We start from the raw sequence: 21,374 nt of genomic DNA, 5'->3' as shown, positions 1-21,374 counted from the left end.
AATATTAACCAAGCAAACTAAACTCAAAGCAAACCAAAGGAAAAATCTGAAACACATTATCAGAGACTAGAGAAATAATAGAGAAATCAACAGAGAATCAATGAAAACTGGTTCTTTCGAAAAAACTAACAAAATTGACAAACATGTAGCTAGAGTGGTGGAAAAAAAAGAGAAATGACTCAAACTACTAAACTCAGGAATGAAAAGGGGACTATTAAATCTTACAGAAATAAACAGGACTAAAAAAGGCTGCTATCAACAATGATTTCCCAACAAATTAGATAAGCTAGATATCATTTCACACTGACTAGGAAATAAACAAAATCAGAAAATAATAAGTGTTGGTAAATATGTAAAAATTTAGAACCTTCATAGATTGCTGGTGGGAATGTAAAATGGTACAGTAATTTCGAAAACAGTTTGGCAGTTCTGTAAAAAATTAAATACAGAGTTACCATATGACCCACAATTCCATTCCTAGATGTGTATACCCAATAAAATGGAAAACTCAGGTTCACACACACACTTTTATGTGACTGTTCATAGCAACATTATTCATAGTAGCCAAAAGGTAGATATAATCCAACTATCTATCAACTAATGAATGGATAAACAAAGTGTGGCATACAACAGAATATTATTCCACCACAAAAAGGACTGAAGGATTAATTCAAGCTACAACACAGATGAACCTTGAAAATATGATGCTAAGTGAAAGAAGCCAAATATAAAAAGCTATACATTTTATGATTCTATTTACATAAAATGTTCAGAATGAACTCAGAAAGTATATTACTGACTGCTAGGAACTGAAGAAAGGGACAATGCAGAGTGATTGCTAAAGGATATGGGATTTATTTTTGGGGGTGGGAGGCACTGATAAAAATAATCTAGACTATTAACAGTTGTATAATCTTGAAACTATACTATAAAACCACTGAACCGCACACGTCAAGCTGGTGAATTTCATGGTATATGAAGTATATCTCAATGAGATATATGCATATGCACCCTGTGGCTCTGACAGTAAAGAATCTGACCGCAATGAGGGAGATCCAAGTTCAATCCCCGGGTCGGGAAGATCCCCTGGAGAAGGGAATGGCAGCCCACTCCAGTATTCTTGCCTGGGTTATCCCATGAACAGAGGAGCACGGCAGGCTACAGTCCATGGGGTCGCAAAGTCAGACACGACTTTCAAGAGTGACTACACTTTCACTTTCAATTTTGTAACTATACTATAAAACCACTGAATTGCACACTTTGGTGAATATTATGCTATATGAATTACATCTTAATGAAATATATATATACACACACAATTAGACTTACAAAAACACCAATCTCTAATAAATTGAAAATTTAAATATCTGGTCCTTAACCAAAGATGGTTTGAGAAGCACTGCCTCAAAGAGTTACACGAGTTGTTGGCCGAATGACTGGTCCCTGATCTTGTTCTTCTTCTCCCTCCTCTGTCATACACACACACACACACACACACACACACACGCATGCGCGTGATCTCCCCCACGTCCTCCTTGCCCCAGTCTCCTCCTTCATGGGCTCAGGGATGGGGATGCCACGCGACTCATGTTTCCTGTACAAAGGCTGTGCATTGTGGGTTAGCCTGAGAATCAGCCATCAATCATCAGAGCTCCGTGGAGCTACAGCTGGTCCCTGACTTAGGATGGCTCAACTATGATTTTTCAGTTTTACAATGGTGTAAAAGCGGTACACATTCAGTAGAAACTATACTTTGACTTTTGAACGTTGATCTTTTCCCAGAAGGGTGATAAGCCGTATGATCCTCTCTTGTGATGCTGGACAAGGGCAGCCACAGCCCCTATTCAGCGTCCTGAGGGTGAACAACCGACACACTTACAACCATGCTGGACTCATACAATCATTCTGTTTTTCACTTTCAGTACAGTATTCAATAAATTACATGAGATATTCAATATTTTAGTATAAAATAGGCTTTGTGTTAGATGACTTCATCCAATGGTAGGCTAATGTAAGTGTTCTGAGCATGTTTAAGGTGGGTGAGGCTAAGCTATGATATTCAGTAGGTGTATTAAGTGTATTTTCAACTTACGATATTTTTAAACTTAAAATGGGTTTATCAGAACAAAGCCTCGTCATAAGTCAAGGAAAATCTGGAGTTTATTAATTTATTAATTAATGCTAGTTAATTCTAGAATTAATCCATTTTGGGGTCTACCATCTGTACTGAAACATTTCCTAATGCCAAACAACTGGGCATTCTTTGTTAACTTTATTTAAACTGTCCAACGGTGAACATGGGGAGGTCAATACAATGAATACATTCTGGAAGCTACCTACCATCACAGCTCCATTATCCTGGCCCACAAATATCCGTCTACTATCATGATGGTAAGCCATAGCAGAGCAGGGAGCTGCCAGAAAGACAAAGATCATATTATGAGCAGAGTTAAGCACGTTAAGTCATTGTTCAAGGTACTTTATTAAAAAGAGCTATATGACTTAGGTTAAAAAAAAAAAAGAGGGCAAAGATGTTTTATTTTAAAAAATGTTATTAAATTTCTTTCTGCTGTTTTAGTTTCAAATTTTAACTTTAATAACCTTCCAAGTTACTTTTATGACTTTGGGTGAAGCGAGTCAGCGTGAAGTTTCATCTGATTGAAATTCCTACCTAGTTCTGGAAAGGTGTGGGGACCAGTGTTTAGAGCAGGTGATCTGCCACCCAGACTCTGTGGGTCATCCTGCCCCTCCTCCCTTCCCCATCACAGGCAAAACAGTGGCGGGCATCTGTGGAAAGAGAGGTGTCCAGTACCACAATTCCCATTCCAAGGCATGTGAGCAAACTGGGGAGGCTACTTGGGGATTACTTGTTGTTGTCTTTTTTCCCCAATGGTCAAAAAAGGTTCCGTTTTGCAGTGACTCATACAATCCCAGCTTGTTTCTTTGTCTAAAGCAGCGTCATGTGACTGAGACAGCCTGACTCTTCCCTTAGACACGACCCTTCCAGGTTCCACCTAAACTTCTTCCAGAAAACGTGTGCCAGAGAATGAGTTTCAGAAAGGAGAAACTCTAAATCCCTTCCTTCTGCTAAAAATCAAAATTAAAGTGATTTAGAAAATGGAACACTTGGAAAAAGAAATATTTGGGTTCACTTCAGCCTTAAGAATTTTAATTGACCACGGAAAGAAATGAATGTCAGGAAGCAAACAAACAAACTCGAGCTTACTTTGAAATAAAACGTCTTATAAAAAAGTAAAAGAGAAAAATCCTATAAATGAAGTTACCACTTGAGAACAGTTTAAAGTTCTCTAACTACCATGGCGGATATTCTCCACCAAAGGCAGAAAACTGGAAGAAAAGCTGGATTGTACTCAAAGGCAGAAACAGAGTTAGCTGCATGATCAGACTATAGAAAAAGACTATTTCAGTTGCATTCCAAGAACTATGTCGTTGAAATGTAGATACTAAAATTGTCTAACACCTAACAATTAGAATAGACTACAAGTTTGTACACCCTTATCCACCATATTGATGTTTGAAACTACAAAGAATGGTCATGTTTAAGGATTATAACCACAAAGATACACGTTTGTTTGTTTTAGTCACTAAGTCGTGTCCAATTCTTGCAACCCCCCTGGACTGCAGCCCACCAGGCTCCTTTGTCCATGGGATTTCCCAGCCAAGAATACTGGAATGAGTTGCCATTTCCTTCTCCTGACCCAGGGATCAAACCCGCATCTCCTGCATTGGCAGGCAGGTTCTTTACCACTGAGCCACTGGGGAAGCCCAACGATAGATGCTATTGTCACACAAAATGCTCTTTAATAATCACACACAAAATTATCTTCAACAAATCAAATGCCTTTGATGATTTTAAAGATTCACTGTCATCATTTTTGCTTGCTTTTCAGTTGTTACTAAATCTTAATGTTTTAGTTTTAAGCTTCTTTTCAATTCTTTTATGCTCAATCCTATAACAAACTGCACATGAATATGCAAAACCTCTCCTTTGTGTAAAAATTACAACATGCTGAGTAATTTTATAAGGTTAGAGACATCTCACATTGAAAAAAAAAAAAAAAGCAAGCCTTCCTGGTTTATTTGTTTAGTATATAAAAATGCTCTTTTTTCCTAGAAGGGAGGCTTCTAGTGAGATAAACTTTTTTAAAAAAGATAATCTTTTTTTTTTTAATGTGAATGTTAACATAGTTTTACAAACAAGGAAAACACAAATCATCTTTCAAATCAGAGACCTTTTAAAAAGGTCAATGCAGTACAAAATCATTTGCTTTAAACTCTAGTTTTATAAACAAAGGGTTTTCTGGAATACAGCCAGTCTCATTCATCTATGTATTCTTTATGACTGCTTTTGATTCTGCAATGGTAGAGTTGAGAAGCTGCCACAGAGACTGTCTGGCCCACAAAGTCTAATATTTATGTCTGGTACTTTGTAGGAGAAGTCTGTGGACCCACCCCACACTGTGGTGAGCAGCCCAGTTCTGGAGTTGGATGCACATGGACTGGAATTCCAACCTCTGGCCTCAGTTTCCTTGTCTACTAAATGATGAAAATATCATCTTTCTTATAATAGCTGTTGTAATGATTTGGTAAAATAGTACCAAGAAAAATGCATGAGACACAGAGAAGATGGGCTTTCCAGGTGGTGCTAGTGGTAAAGAACCCGCCTGCCAAAGTAGGAGACATAAGAGACACAGGCTTAATCTCTGGGTTGGGAAGACCTCCTGGAAGAGGAAACAGCAACCCACTGCAGTATTCTTGCCTGGAGAATCCCATGGACAGAGGAGCCGGGCAGGCTACAGTCCATGGTCCACGGAGTTGCAAAGACTTGGACATGACTGAGCATCTGAGCAGCACACACAGTAGAAACAGAAACTGACAGTTACACTTCTCTTCAGCTAAAGAAGATTCTCAAAGTTCTTTTTGTTACGTGAGGATTGTTATGATTCATAATTGGTCCACGTACAGCGATATTCTAAGGTTTTACTTACTGATCACCTCTGTTTCATCATGGGGAACAGTTTAAATCCATGGATGACCACTAAAATGTCAACTGGTGAATCTGCAGTAGTTTTTAAATGCAACATGGCACTTTTCTTCTTGGGTTTTGAATTCAATTTTAAAAGTCACCCTAAAACAGACAAGCAAATTTCTCAACATTCATTCATTCTGTTTTCTTCTGGCAGTGTTCCTGCAGTTTCATCCACAGATACTGCTCTAGCTGGAGGTCATAACCACTATCCGGAAGCAAAAGGCTGCATGCATGTATACAAACACGAAGGTGTCAGTCACCCACAGCAGAGAAGCTGTGCCTGTTCTGTCCTGTTTTTTCCTGATCCTTCCAGCCACAGAGTTCTGGGAGCTACTTCCGGAGGATACAGTTAAGCCAAGATAGCAAGGGATGGCAATGGAGAAAGCAAAGCCATGTGCCCAAGACTCAAAAGGCAAGGAAGAGTGTGTGCTGCTGCTGCTAGGTTCTGGTGTCCCAAGAAAGAAATCAGTTACAAAGTGAACTAAGAATTTGGGGGAAATGCAAGAAAAATCCATCTTAGACTCTCCTTGTTCTAAAGGCATAAACTCCACAGTTGAGGTCTCAAGGAGACTGAGCTATGGCCAAAATCTGAAGTGTAAGGGAAGGAGGGAACAATCACAGTCAACAGCATTAATAAGACCATCTCCCAGCACTGTCAGAGGTCCCCGGGTTGCTGTGGCTATTTCCAGCTACGGACCCATCACTGGACCATTGGAAGTAAGGAGTTACTCATCTAAGAGAAGCCTTTTTTTTTTCCCCAGTTGAGTAAAAGGTAGGCTCAGAGGATGAGGGTGCTCCGTCTACCTTTGCCCCACTTCCCCAAAATCCCAAAGTAAATTTATTAAATGGAGAAATTTGTATACAGGTCAGGAAGCAACAGTTAGGACTGGACATGGAACAACAGACTGGTTCCAAATAGGAAAAGGAGTTCGTCAAGGCTGTATATTGTCACCCTGTTTATTTAACTTATATGCAGAGCACATCATGAGAAACGCTGGACTGGAAGAAGCACAAGCTGGAATCAAGATTGCCAGGAGAAATATCAATAACCTCAGATATGCAGATGACACCACCCTTATGGCAGAAAGTGAAGAGGAACTACAAAGCCTCTTGATGAAAGTGAAAGTGGAGAGTGAAAAAGTTGGCTTAAAGCTCAACATTCAGAAAACAAAGATCATGGCATCTGGTCCCACCACTTCATGGGAAATAGATGGGGAAACAGTGGAAACAGTGTCAGACTTTATTTTTCTGGGCTCCAAAATCACTACAGATGGTGACTGCAGCCATGAAATTAAAAGACGCTTACTCCTTGGAAGGAAAGTTATGACCAACCTAGATAGCATATTCAAAAGCAGAGACATTACTTTGCCAACAAAAGTTCATCTAGTCAAGGCTATGGTTTTTCCTGTGGTCATGTATGGATGTGAGAGTTGGACTGTGAAGAAGGCTGAGTGCTGAAAAATTGATGCTTTTGAACTGTGGTGTTGGAGAAGAAACTCTTGAGAGTCCCTTGGACTGCAAGGAGATCCAACCAGTCCATTCTGAAGGAGATCAGCCCTGGGATTTCTTTGGAAGGAATGATGCTAAAGCTGAAACTCCAGTACTTTGGCCACCTCATACGAAGAGTTAACTCATTGGGAAAGACTCTGATGCTGGGAGGGATTGGGGGCAGGAGGAGAAGGGGATGACAGAGGATGAGATGGCTGGATGGCATCACTGACTCGATGGACGTGAGTCTGAGTGAACTCCGGGAGTTGGTGATGGACAGGGAGGCCTGGCGTGCTGCGATTCATGGGGTCAAAAAGAGTCGGACACGACTGAGTGACTGATCTGATCTGATCTAAAGGACATTTACTGAGACAATGGCCACTTCATGTTCCACACTGAGTAACCAAGGTGACCCACCCACAAATAAAGGTGAACGTAGGACAGAAGATACTACTGCCTGCACAAGAGACCATGATTAGGGTTTCAGGTAGTCTTAACACGCTACATACATACAATGAAGTTTTACTTTTTATAATAGTTTTTTATAACTATTTTATAATTATATAAAAGGGTCCTTTTATAATAGTTAGCTTTATACCAGTATTCCAAAAAGTCTACTTCATTCTCATTGAATGGTTATCAAGACAGAAGGTGACCGGCCTGCCCAAGCTGTTAGTGGATGGTAGGACAAAGGAAAATCCTGATAAACTACTAATCCTTTGTGGAAATATTTATAGGATTGAAATCCTGCAGGTACCCTGCAATAAATGAGAAAGTGCTAGCAAGACAGGCAGTGCTTGGAAGGGTGACTCAAGCTGACTGAATAGAATCTGCTGAATAACTGGCTACTCTGCGTTTGTAACACACCCCACAGCCCCTGCAGTAACTCTTCATGGAGCTGCAGTGTCCGCAGAGTTTGGCCCTGGCAAGCGCTCTTCTTTGGAGAACTTCATAATGGTCTTCAGTAACAGACCATCAATCCTGCCCCAGAACCGTGTGTCTTTTCCCAGGGGGGGGCTTCTGCACATTGAAACCTTAACTGAGGAAAATCTCCTCATTAAGGACCAAAACCACCCAGAAATAAGCAGCTATGATGCCTTCCATGTGGCCACTGGGGCGGGAGGACTCGATTCCAGCTTGGACCTGGGTGGTACCACATCTTTTTTTCAAGAAAGGGATGGAGAAGTGGGAGAGAAGGAGGCAAAGCTTAGATTGGCAGGAAGGGCAGGATTTAATTGCAATTTTATGTCACTACATCTCAGGGCTCTTCTAAAATTTCAATACAAAATCTTTATATTTTGGGTTTATTTTTAGAACATGTTTGACTACTGAGAAAAAAAAATCTCCATTTAGGATGTGTCGTGCCTTGGACCAAACTTCCCAACAGTACCCACAGTTTAAGAAAAAGCAGCACAAAGGCCAGGAATGAGACAAAGGAGTGTTCAGAATCTGATTTAGTGTCAGTATCGGCTATTACTAAGTAGAAAACTACTACTAATATAAGTTGGCAAAATGAAGACAAAGGAAAATGGGGGAGGTGGGCAGCTTTCCTCTTCCTATTTTTTTTCCCCAAGTTTTGTTCAAGTTGATTCAGTTAAACCAGTTGACTCAGCTTCCTTTTTGCAAAAGAAGGGGAGTTTTCCTGCATTTTAACACAGAATGCTGTAGGTATTAGGTAACCAACAAGCTCATTTTGAAATTTAAATCATCAAAGACATTTTTCTTGGGTGGAACAGTGTGGCTACTCACAGGCCATTGTGTGGTAAATGCTGGGCCAGTACTGACCGCTGTCTCTTTTCAGCCATACTCGGATAGTCCTGTAGAGAAAAGAAAAGAATGAGTAGTCTTTAATAAATTTATCCTCTTTGTCACGCAAGTTAACTTCTTATTTTCAATACTATTTCCCATTGACCTTATAACATTAATCAATTGGACAAATTAGACAAATACACACACATACACACACATAGAGAACATGGTATATTATACTAGTATGTACATGTACACACATACTCTACATATTTATTGTTGCTATTCAGTCACTCAGTCATGTCTGACTCTTTGCAACCCCATGGACTAGAGCAAACCCAGGCTTTCCTGCAGGCTGGCCAGGAAGTTCACTTGGTTAAGTGACTACACTGTTCAATAAAGTTCTTGGTGAAAATGAAAAATATGTCTTTTATTTTTACTTACAAACAAATGAACTTTTTGGCCAACCCAATAGCTACCTACAGTTATGTCTATACATGGTAAGTTATGAAAGAACTAGGAGTCAGGATTCTAAATAATATCAATAACATGGAAAGTGCTCATTATATAGCGATATACAAATAACGCTGAGGACTACTGATTTCTTGGCAACCAACTGCAAACTTGGTGTCTTGGCCATCCCACCCAAATGAGGAAAGCAGCTGAGGTAAACAGAAAGAAAATGTTTCTGGAGAACTGGGAGAGACCTGCATACAGAGTGGAGCCCATTATCACTGTTCATTCACCGAGAGTTCCCAGCCATCTTGGCCTTGGGAGGAAACCCTTCCACACCAGTCCCTGGGCCTCTCCTTTCACCAGAGCACACGTGGGAGATGAGGAAGTCCTGCCCACAGGTGGGCAAAGGACACACGACCAAAACAGCCCAGGTTTAATATTTTGGCTCATTCTCTCAGAAGAACAATAAGGAATGCCTCTCCTGCACTCCACCTAGCCTCCTGGAAGCTCTCGGGCTCATCCCCTTCGGAGCAGGACACCGGCCGCCTTGCCCAGCACAGCCGTGCTCTGCCTTCGCCTTGAGTCCCAGCTCTCTCTTGTCCCTTACTGTCAGCTCTGTCACAGCCACTCTTGTATTTCCAACAGCAATGAGATTCTGGCTCACAGCCAGCACTGAATTAATGTTTACAACCTTGAGCTAGAATACATTAAGGCTAAGTGCTGACACTCTCTGTTTCCATTCTGTTTGAAGTTCGAGACAAGGAAGACTGGTCTCTGAGGATAAAAACTGGAACAGTGGCTGCTTCCGGGGTTGAGAAAGGACAGAACACAGCAAAGGGATACGAGGGAACTTTCTGGGGCCGTGTCAGGCTGTGGAAAGGTGGTGATGTGGGTGTATGCATGTGTCAGAATCTGCCTAGCTTATTTAAGATCATTGTGAATGATTAGACCGTAATAAAGAAAGACTAGATGTTGACCCTCATTTATCCAAATAAATAAGATGACTGAGCAGCACAGGGGGCATCATGCTATTTTATATGTGACCTGGAGACAGGCCTTGGTGTATGAACTGCCATTTGTACAACACGTCCCATCTTCCAGCCACGGCAGACTGGTCACAACAGAATCTTTGCCAAGTTGAATCCAGGATTTTCCTCTACATTATCCCACCTCTGATCACCACTGGTCAGACCAGAGAAGAGATTAGTCAGTTCCTTCCCTGGGAAATCAGAAACCAGGAGAGAGAAACAGACTCTACCTCTCCAGGAGTTGAAATGACTGTTTCTGGCCACACGTTTTGCAGTTTGGACTGGAGAATTCTGTACGTTAATAAATGGGGAAGAATGAAGCCGACCTATGAAGAGAAGCTGGAGACAGTTCAGGTGGAGGGGCCTCACACCGGCTGCTCTTGAGGCCCCTCTTGTGTTCTGAGGGTTCTGTGAGGCAGACACCCCAGCATCCTCACCACAATCACCCTCAGCAGCCTCAGCGAATCTGAGTGATTTTCATCATTTGCAATCAAGCAGGTACTAATATACCACGTCTGCATGGGCACCATGAAGACATGGTGACATGCAGTCTCTTTGTTCAAGCACCATCAAACGAGCTCCTACGTCACACGGTTCACAAAGCAAGAATCAGGCAGACTCCTCCATGAGTACCTGTACTGTGATAGGAAGTTCTAGGAAGTTCAAGTTCACATCCAAAATTAAAAGGGAAAGCGAGACACAGATCAGACTAAAGCATGTGTAAACAGATCTATACTGTTTACTGTTTGTAGTTCAACATCTTAAATCAAAATTTGACACTCTGAGGTAATGTTTAAACCGCTCTGTTACTATTTGTGGGTTCTTGGTTACTGTTCACGATTATTTAGTTTTCTTCTTCCACAAATCTCAGAGGTTAAGATATTTCCATGAACAGAAGGAACAGAACAGGAAGAGAAGGGGATGACAGAGGATGAGATGGGTGGATGGCATCACTGACTCGATGGACAAGAGTTTGAGCAAACTCCAGGAGTTGGTGATGGACAGGGAAGCTTGGCGTGCTGCAGTCCGTGGGGATGCAAAGAGTCGGACAGGACTGAGCAACTGAACTGAACTGATGGAACAGATCTTTCTAGTTGGAAACCATTTAAATGAAGTTATGAAACAGAAAAAATACTTAATGGCATGGGAAAATGTTCATTATACAATGTTAAGTAAAAGGCCCTATATAAAATTGATAAGTGCAGTATGATACCAACTTTATTTTACAATACATCTGGTCAAACCTCTAGATCCAACTATCAGTCTATAGGAAATGCAGAGGAACACAATAACCACCACCACTGGGGTTTATTCAGCAAAAAAGCAAGACTACAGGAAACTCTGTAGACAAATGACCTAGTTTCTTCAACACATAATTTGCAAGGGGGGAAACACAGAGATGGAGGACCAGCCTACCACTATAGAGGTTTAACAGACACATCAAGTAATCACCATGTGGAGACTTATTAGATCCTGATTCTGTCAAACTGTTACATATACATGCCTATATTATCATGCTGCTGCTGCTGCTACTAAGTCGCTTCAGTCATGTCTGACTCTGTGCGACCCCACAGACAGCAGCCCACCAGGCTCCCCCATCCCTGGGATTCTCCAGGCAAGAACACTGGAGTGGGTTGCCATTTCCTTCTCCAAGGCATGAAAGTGAAAAGTGAAAGTGAAGTCACTCAGTCATGTCTGACTTAGCAACCCCATGGACTGCAGCCTACCAGGCTCCTCTGTCCCTGGGATTTTCCAGGCAAGAGCACTGGAGTGGGGTGCCATTGCCTTCTCCAATATTATCATGAAACAGCTGATAATAGGAACACTGACTAGATATCTGATATTAAAAGACACTGTTCTTTAGATGTGATAACAGTGTTGTAGGTTTCTGCTTATTTTTTAAGAAGTAATTCCAACCTAAGACACTGGGCCTTGCCTCTGTTCTTGGCACGTCCACCAACATCCAACCCTCACCACTCATGCCTCAGTGCACCCTCCTCCCATGTTACCTGGTGGGCTCCTCCCTCCAGACCACCTTGGGTATGTCAACTACTGGCGACAACTCCCAAGGAGCCACGCATCCCATTGCCCCTGGGCTCAGAGACCACCAGTGGTAGTCTCAAATCAGGGGTTCAACTGACATGCTTGTGATTCCCACACCCAGACCCTGCATCCTAGCAAGCTGTCATCCTCAGGTGCCCAAAATACCGAGCTCAGGTTGTATCAGAAGCCCTCGTCCCTCACCTCCCTACCAAGGACTTTTCTCTCCAGGCAGTAGTCCCCCTGGGCAGCACACCACAGGATGAGTAGCATTTGGCATGGCCTTCCACATCTAAGGGCTTCCCTGGTGGCTCAGCTGGTAAAGAATCTGCATGCAATGCGGGATACCTGGGTTGGATAACTGGGTTGGGAAGATCCCCTGGAGAAGGGAAAGGCTACCCACTCCAGTATTCTTGCCTGGAGAATTCCATGGACTATATAGTACATGGAGTTGCAAAGAGTCAGACACAACTGAGTGACTTTCACTTTCTCTTACCTAAAATCATCAATAGACGCTTATAATGATGATCCTTAGGCCTGAAATGGGAGAAGGCAATGGCACCCCACTCCAGTACTGTTGCCCGGAAAATCCCATGGATGGAGGAGCCTGGTAGGCTGCAGTCCATGGGGTCGCTAAGAGTCAGACACGACTGAGCGACTTCACTTTCACTTTCCACTTTCATGCACTGGAGAAGGAAATGGCAACCCACTCCAGTGTTCTTGCCTGGAGAATCCTATGGACAGAGAAGCCTGGTAGGCTGCAGTCTATGGGGTCGCACAGAGTCGGACACGACTGAAGCAACTTAGTAGTAGTAGTAGGCCTGAACTACTAACACAATATCACATTTTGTTGACAGTATTTTGTTACTTAGTATAGAATGCTTATGGATACATTCCATTATATATGTTCAACACAGGGGATGAAACAGAAGGAATTATAAGAAGGTAAAGGCCAACTCTCCTCTAAGCATTAAATCTGCTCCAGGAGGGACTTCCCCGGTGATCTGGTGGCTATGACTCCATGCTCCCAATGCAAGGCCCCTAGGGTTCGATCTCTAGTTGGGGGACTAGATCCCGTGTGCCGTGAGTGAAGAATTCACACGCCTCAACTAAGAGTTCACAGGCTGCAACTAAGATCCAGTGCAGCCAAATAAATAAATAAATATTTCTAAAAATTACATTAAAGCCTGTTCAAGGATTCTACTCCACTCGCAAACAGGACAGTAAAGGCCAAGGCACTTGGAGATGAGGGTGTCGGGCAGCACCTTCCTTCACTCAAAGCGATTAACAAGCTCCCTATCTGTGTGGTTTTAAGGGTCTAAAGATCAGAATGCGGACATATTCTAAACCCCCCAAAATCAACCCCAAAAGTTGTAGACACAAATGCGTCAGTAGTTCAATGGAGGCCTCAGGGGACGTGCTCTTCCCTGTGTCTTCTTGAAAGAAGAATGATTTCAGACAGCAGAGAAGCTGCTGTGAGCAGAAAACCTTAAAGTCACCTCTTCCATTCAATCATCTAACCTGAAAAAATCACACTTAACTTCATGAAGCTTCAGAATGATAAACTGGCCCAAGGTCAAAATGCGACCTACCTAGACCCCAGGAACTCTGAAACACAGTAGTATTTCCTTTGGAGGACAAACATCAGACTACCATGTGGTCTGCACCCAGCTCAAGCGGACACACTAGAAAATTGGCAAGACTTGTACTATTTGTTGGGGGTGTTTCACCTGAAAAAATTTTTATCACATTCAGGCTGAGAGAAGACCATCCTTGCTTGAGAATCAGGTTTCAAACCAGGCAGCTGACCTTGATAGCTGGCTCTACTTCCATATTCACACGTTCTATCTAAAATTCCTTCTTGCTCTTTTTCCAGGCATACTCCTTTACTTCCTTGGGTGACAAATTAAAATCTCCCACTTCTGAGATAAAATCAAAACAATATTAAGTTCAACTCCTAATACTCCAGCACTCTCAAGAAACTGTGTATTAAACAAAGTTGTATAACTTTTATTAAGTAATACAGAAATTTGTTTTGTATTTAGGATACGTCTCATTGGTTTAAAAAATGGTTATTAAAACAGGCTTAAGTTGGGCTGTTTTATTTTTAAAAATCAACAAATTCCAGACTAAAAAAATTTACTATTAAGCAAACTGGAAACAAAATCTACTATTCACAACAATACAGTTTAGCAACATTTTATAGGCACAAGCTATTAAAAACTCCTGAATGATATTAATAAACTGTATCAAAGTATCAAGACCAGATGGCTTTATTTTTACAAAAACTACCTTCATGAATGTCTAAGCCATACTCTCTGTGTTACTCGATCAGTCGTGTCCAACTCTTCGCAACCCCACAGGCTGTAGCCCGCCAGGCTCCACTGTCCATGGGATTTTCCAGGCAAGAATACTGGAGTGGGTTGCCATTTCCTTCTCCAGGAATCAAACCTGGGCCTCCCGCATTGTGGGCAGATTCTCAATCATCTGAGCCACTAGGGAAGCCACGCTCTGCACCAAGATAAAATAGCTTCCTTTTCCTTCACTGTTTTGACAACTTACACCCACTCACCTAAACTCATTGTACGTTTTGCTTGCTGCTTATTCTACCCATTTTTCTAGTAGAGGGATTTTCTTGGATAGTCTAAGACTGTGTCAATGTAGAAAAAAAAATTTTAGAAACATGTTCATTTTGCCAAGCTCTATGTTTAGGTTATTTTAAAACAATAGCCTGAAACTTTTCCAAAAGGTACTTAGAAAGGAAATGTGTCATTTCTTCCAGAGAAGAAATGTGCTTTTAAAGTGCTTTTTAAACTTCCTTACACTCCTGCTGATCGTGTGGAGGGCTCTACCATCAGTGTCCTTTGCCCTCCTAGTCCGAGAAGCACGAACTCACGTAGGGCTGCAGAGTTTTTCATGGAGAGAAAACAAAGAGAGGTCTCTTCGTAAGAGATCAAATCATGATCTTATTTGTCTTGCTGTTCACCCCAGTGGATCATCATTCATTTAATTTCTGGGAAAATGAAAATGCCAAAGCTGGATTATATTTCTTTATTTTAAATATTTCAGACTGAAACTGCTGAGCAGGGCTAAGCAAGGAACAACTGAGAACAACAATAACGTGCCATTTCCAGGGTTCTCATGATGTTTTGTCAGCACTGCACATTAGAACTACTTCTGTGGCAAGAATCCTGTTCCATTTAGTGAGAAACACATTACCTACCTAATAATAATAACAGTAATGATGATGATGATAAAAACAATAAACTGATTTAGGAATTCCAGGCTTGGTAACTGATCTGCAGAAATTTTTTAATAGATGAAGAGAAAAGAACTATGTATTTTTAAAAGTTCATATGAGCCTTATTCAAAAGAGTAAAAATTAAAGGAAAATGCCATATAATCAAATCGGTTAATGACATATTAATTCAATAGCCTATATAGTCACTAAGATGAGTTATGATGACCATGGTAGCATGAAGAAATGTTTACAATTTTTTTTTAAGCATAATAAAAGATAATGGAACTAAATTCCACAGCCACTCGGAGTCAGGCTGGGCAGAGAGGGCAAGAAGGCTGATGAGGGGCAGAAAGAGAGAAGTGAACACGCCTTCAAGGTAGACTAGGATTTTGGCTTCTGAGGAGGGCAGGATGGGGGGTGGTCCCCAGAGAAAAGATGTGGAGCAGCTGAGAAGCAGGAGGACAGCAGGGCCACCAACTATTAAACACTTCGTCATAAGCCTTGGGGCCTCCCTGGTGGCTCAGACGGTAAAGAATCTACCTGGAATGGAGGATGCCTGGGTTCGATCCCTGGGTCAGGAAGATTCCCTGGAGGAGGAAATGGCAACCCACTCCAGTATTTTTGCCTGGAGAATCAATCCCATGGACAGAGGAGCCTGGTGGGCTCAAGTCCATGGGGTTGCACAGAGTTAGAAACAGCTGAACGACTAACACTTTCATAAGCCTTGAGGTACATAGGTCTTATTTTGTCTGATTTTTCAAGTGTGGCTATCTCAAATTCTAAATGTAAAAACCGTCCACTCCCTGGAAGTATGCTTAACAAATTGTTACCACTGAAAGCAAGAGAGGGTGAGGAGTAAAAACAGGATCAGCCTGAAGCTCTGGGCAGCTGCAGGCACTAGAATCAGTGCTGGCGTGCTCACTCGCTCAGTTGTGTCTGTGGTCACTGTCTGTGAACCCATGGACTGTAGCCCGCCAGGCTCTGTCCATGGGATTCTCCAGGCAAGAACACTGGAGTGGGCTGCCATTTCCTCCTCCAGGGGATCTTCCCAATCCAGGGACCAAACCTGCATCTTCCGCAGCTCCTACACTGGCAGGAGGATTACCACTGAGCCACCTGGGAATCAGAGGCAGTTTCAAACAGGATACAACCACTTTATTTTTAGTGTGGCAGACTCTGAGAGGCTCTGTGGCTGCTCAGAGTCCAGCTGATGTATCCATGGAGGTCAGCACAGAGGGGTGAGGAGGGCTTGGACACAAGGGCGAGAAGTGTTGGGTGGATGGGGCCTTGAGAGCAACAGTTACTCCCTGGGATCTGTGAACAGGGGCAGGGCAGAGCAAAGAAGTCTGGGGCAGAAAGGCAGGAAAGAGAAGGCACCAAAAGGCAGGGACTCACTGGCCTGAAAAATATAAGCAATAAACCATGCCTCTGTGCATTCAATATCATAGTAATCCAAGTCTATGCCCCAACCACTAATACCGAAGAAGCTGAAGTTGAACTATTCTACAATGACCTACAAGACCTTCTAGAACTAACACCAAAATAAAATGTCCCTTCCATCATAGGGGACTGGAATGCAAAAGTAGGAAGTCAAGAGTTACCTAGAGTAACAGGCAAGTTTGGCCTTGGAGTACAAAATTAAGCAGGGCAAAGGCTAATCCAGTTTTGCCAAGAGAACACACTGGTCACAGCAAACACCCTCCTCCAACAACACAAGAGACAACTTTACACATGGACATCACCAGATGGTCAATACCAAAATCAGATTGATTATATTCTTTGCAGTCAAAGATGGAGAAGCTCTATACAGTCAGCAAAAACAAGACCAGGAGCTGACTGTGGCTCAGATCATGAACTTCTTACTACCAAATTCAGACTTAAATTGAAGTAGGGGAAACCACTAGACCATTCAGGAATTACCTAAATCAAATTCCTTAGGATTATACAGTAGAAGTGACAAATAGATTCAAGGGTTGAGATCCCATTGAGTGCCTAAAGAACTATGGATGGAGGTTCATGACATTGTACATGAGGCAGTGATCAAGACCATCCCCAAGAAAAAGAAATGGAAAAAGGTAAAATGGTTGTCTGAGGAGGCCTTACAAATAAATGAGAAAAGAAGAGAAGCTAAAGGCAAAGGAGAAAAGGAAAGATACACCTATCTGAATGCAGAGTTCCAAAGAAGAGCAAAGAGAGGTAAGAAAGCCTTCCTCAGTGATCAATGCAAAGAAACAGAGGAAAACAATACAATGGGAAAGACTAGAGATCTATCTCTTCAAGAAAATTATACATAACACGGGAACATTTCATGCAAAGATGGGCACAATAAAGGACAGAAACAGTATGGGCCTAACAGAAGTAGAAGATATTAAGAAAAGGTGACATGAATACACAGAAGAACTATACAAAAAAGATCTTAATGAGCTAGATAGCCATGATGATGTGATCACTCACCTAGAACCAGACATCTTGGAATCTGAAGTCAAGTGGATCTTATGAAGCATCACTATGAACAAAGCTAGTAAAGGTGATGGAATTCCAGCTGAGCTATTTCAAGTCCTAAAAGATGATGCTGTGAAAGTGTTGCGCTCAATATGCCAGCAAATTTGGAAAACTCAGCAGTGGCCACAGGACTGGAAAAGGTCAGTTTTCATTCCAATCCCAAAGAAAAACAATGCCAAAGAATGTTCAAACTACCACACAATTGCATTCATCTAACATGCCAGCAAAGTAGTGCTCAAAATTCTCCAAGCCAAGCCGATGTTCAAGGTGGATTTAGAAAAGGCAGAGAAAGCAGAGATCAAATTTCCAACTTCTGCTGGATCATAGCAAAAGCAAGAGAATTCCAGAAAAACATCTACTTCTGCTTCACTGACAATGCTAAAGCTTTTGATTGTGTGGATCACAACAAACTCTGGAGAATTCTCAAAGAGGTGGGAATACCAGACCACCTTAACCGCCTCCTGAGAAATCTGTATCCAGGTCAAGAAGCCACAGTTAGAACCAGACATGGAACAATGGACTGGTTCCAAATTGGGAAAGGAGTATGTCAAGGCTGTATATTGTCACCCTGCTTGTTTAACTTATATGGAGAGTACATCATGCGAAATGCTGGGCTGGATGAAGCACAAGCTAGAATCAAGATTGCCAGGAGAAATATTAATATCTTCAGGTATGCATATGATACCACTCTTATGGCAAAAAGTAAAGAACTCAAGAGCCTCTTGATGAAAGAGAAAGAGGAGAGTGAAAAAGCTGGCTTAAAACTCAACATTCAAAAAACTAAAAGATCATGGCATCTGGTCCCATCACTTCATGGCAAATAGATGGGGACACAGCGGAAACAGTGACAGATTTTATTTTCTTGGGCTCCAAAATCACTGCAGATGGTGATTGCAGCCATGAAATTAAAAGATGCTTGCTCCTTGGAAGAAAAGCTATGACCAACCTAGACAGTATATTAAAAAGCAGAGACATGACTTTGCCAACAAAGGTCCATCTAGTCAAAGCTATGGTTTTTCCAACAGTCACATATGGATGTGAGAGTTGGACTATAAGGAAAGCTGAGCACCGAAGAATTGATGCTTTTGAACTGTGATATTGGAGAAGACTCTTTAGAGTCCCTTGGACTGCAAGGAGATCCAACCAGTCCATCCTAACAGAAATCAGTCCTGAATATTCACTGGAAGGACTGATATTCAGTTTGAAGCTCCAATACTTTGGTCACCTGATGCAAAGAGCTAACTCACTGGAAAAGATTCTGATGCTGGGAAAGATTGAAAGGAGGAGGAGAAGGGCACCACAGAGGATGAGATGGTGGGATGGCATCACCGACTCAATGGACATGAGTTTGAGCAAACTCTGGGATGTGGTGAAGGACAGGGAAGGCATGCTGCAGTCCATGGGTCACAGAGTCGGACACCACTGGACGACTGAACAACAATAAGAACAACTGCAGAAACGTGCTTAACTCTTAGAGTTCACAGTGAAGAACCCCAGTGGCACAGGCAACACCTGCCTTCTACCTCATCGGGAGTCTAGAAAAATTGTGGTCTGTTGAGTACATGCTGGCCACATCCTCTCGACAAAGATGCCAGCCAAGACTTCTGTTTTATACTTAGGGAAGCAGAAGCCAGGAGGGAGAAAGCCCTACAAATCAAACAAGCCAACAGCAGCACTGGATCAGATTTTCTGACTCTTGTCTACTTATTCTGCCAGAAGGTGATGAAAATTCACATTTCAAGACAACACCAATGTAAATAATTCAAAGTAAAGACGCTTCATATGGCAATTAATACACAGAACAATTTTCTAAGGGGCATTCAGAAAACTCTACATTTTATCCTCCAAAGCTGATTCCTTTTTTCTCCAAATAAATGCAGAATGTGGAAAAGTCTAGGTTCAACCCCAAAACTCTCACTTGGTTAAAAAAAAATAATAATAAAAACCCAACTTCTGCGCTAAACAGGAATAGTGATTCTAACAAAATTTCTCAGTACCTTAAGATCAACTGCAGTATCCAATATGGTATTTAAGTGCTTGGGGTGGTAAATTGCAAGAACAAGCCCAATTCTTACCCCTCCCTGCTTGTGTGCGCTTTACAATGTGCCCTTGCAGTTCTTCCCAACAAGAGGTGGAAACTATTGCTCCAACCTTGGAGATGGGCTGTCCTGAGACTTGCTTTGACCCAGAGAACGTGGCTGCAGCAATGCAGTACCGGCTCTATACTGGGCCTGAGTAAAGGCTACGTCTACATGAAGAAGAGGGGTTAGCCCGCTAGAGGATGGACCCCAAGGAAGAGAGCTCCAAGTGTCAGGTGATGCCATCCTCTACCAGTCTGTGGCCAGCAAGCCCCGTGAAAGAGACTGGCTGAAATGAGCAGGGCCAACACGTGTATAAGCAAGCCTGGCTGTGAGCAGGTGGACTGTCTAGGGGATTCACAGGCTCACAAGCAATGATGACACTTCTTGTTTTAAGCCTCTAAATTTCACGACGGCCTGCAACACAGCAAAGAGCTAACCGATACTATGCTGCCTGTTCCAAGTAGTACATCTTTAAGAATAATTAGGACTCTGACCTTAAAATTGGAAATAAAAACAGCATTTGGCATTGACCAAGTGCCAAAAATTTCAGAGTACTTAGTAAACACATTAAGTCCACTTTTAATTTTAACTGAGCTCTAGGATCCTCACTCTGCTGCTGCTGCATCGCTTTAGTCGTGTCCGACTCTGTGTGACCCCATAGACAGCAGCCCACCAGGCTTCCCGTCCCTGGGATTCTCCAGGCAAGAACACTGGAGTGGGCTGCCATTTCCTTCTCCGACGTATTAAAGTGAAAAGTGAAAGTGAAGTCGCTCAGTTGTGTCCGACTCTATCGACCCAATGGACTGCAGCCTACCAGGCTCCTCCGTCCATGGGATTTTCTAGGCAAAAGTACCGGAGTGGGGTGCCATTGCCTTCTCCTCACTCTGCTCAGATGCTAATTTGATTTCCAAGAAATTGAAGTTATGCAAAAGCACAAATGATCATATTACTCTTAATTAAATATTACTCAATATTTTTCATCCTATCAAGAATAAGAATTCTGTATGTTCCTTTAACTTACTGGAGTAGATACATAAAAAGCAGACTAAAACCAACAGGTTTGAGAAAGAAGCACCTATTCCAGGGAGATGAATCTGTGACCTGCTCACAGATACTCCTGATGAGGAACAAAGGTTCCTTTGATCTTTTCTAGCCCCTTGGTTTCACTCTGTCAAAGAACTGGTGAAAAGCGAGTTAAAAAGATACTTTAGGAAATCACCAAGTTTATAAAAATCTCATTTACATATGCTACAACACAGAGAAAAGACAGATTAAAGCATAATTTTCCTCCTGAAAAGCACTGGCTCTCAAACCAGGAGGCACCTTGTGCAAGTCACGATTAATACCGTTTTCAAACCTATCGCCCAATGAGAACATACATTTGGGTTCAGTACATATTATTTTCTGGTATGGTTACTTTGAAAATCATGCCCATACTTTGATAAAGAGATTCAAATAGCACACAGGTATTTCTATAAAATCCCAAGGCCAAATTCTACCTTGCCTGATACATCAGCATTTCTAAAACCGGCTCTTTCAAAACGCTCTCCAAAAAACACCCTAATCATCCCCAAATAGCTAACTCAAAGCAATTCAATCATCTTTAAATTGTAAACTGATATACAGGGCTTATTCATTGAATTGGCTTAAAAGAATACAGAATATAGCATGTGTTACAAATTAAGCCCCAAGCCTGACTTTTTTTAAACTTGGAAAAAATAGTAAGTTTGGGGAACTCT

At 42.0% G+C, this 21,374-nt stretch overlaps 1 protein-coding gene across 4 annotated transcripts in view; it reads right to left on the bottom strand.

Annotated features, from left to right (window-relative positions):
- The window catches only part of WDFY1 (WD repeat and FYVE domain containing 1), a 60,504-nt gene that overhangs the window by 30,567 nt on the left and 8,563 nt on the right, over positions 1-21,374 (bottom strand). For 2 of the 4 annotated variants that reach the window (XM_070385890.1, XM_005896698.2), the window contains exons 2-3: positions 8,288-8,355; positions 2,341-2,414 (exon numbers count right to left, since the gene is read on the bottom strand). In XM_070385890.1, coding sequence (XP_070241991.1) covers positions 2,341-2,414; positions 8,288-8,355 — 142 coding nt within the window. Of the gene's footprint in view, positions 1-2,340; positions 2,415-5,009; positions 5,135-8,287; positions 8,356-21,374 lie in introns of those variants that run through there. The other 2 variants (XM_070385900.1, XM_070385910.1) reach the window with 2 other exon arrangements.

This window comes from Bos mutus, chromosome 2 (genome assembly GCF_027580195.1).
Source record: "Bos mutus isolate GX-2022 chromosome 2, NWIPB_WYAK_1.1, whole genome shotgun sequence".
In the NCBI taxonomy this organism is placed as follows: Eukaryota; Metazoa; Chordata; class Mammalia; order Artiodactyla; family Bovidae; genus Bos; species Bos mutus.
The sequence above is the reverse complement of the archived record's forward strand: the minus strand, read 5'-3'. Positions and strand labels throughout refer to the sequence as shown.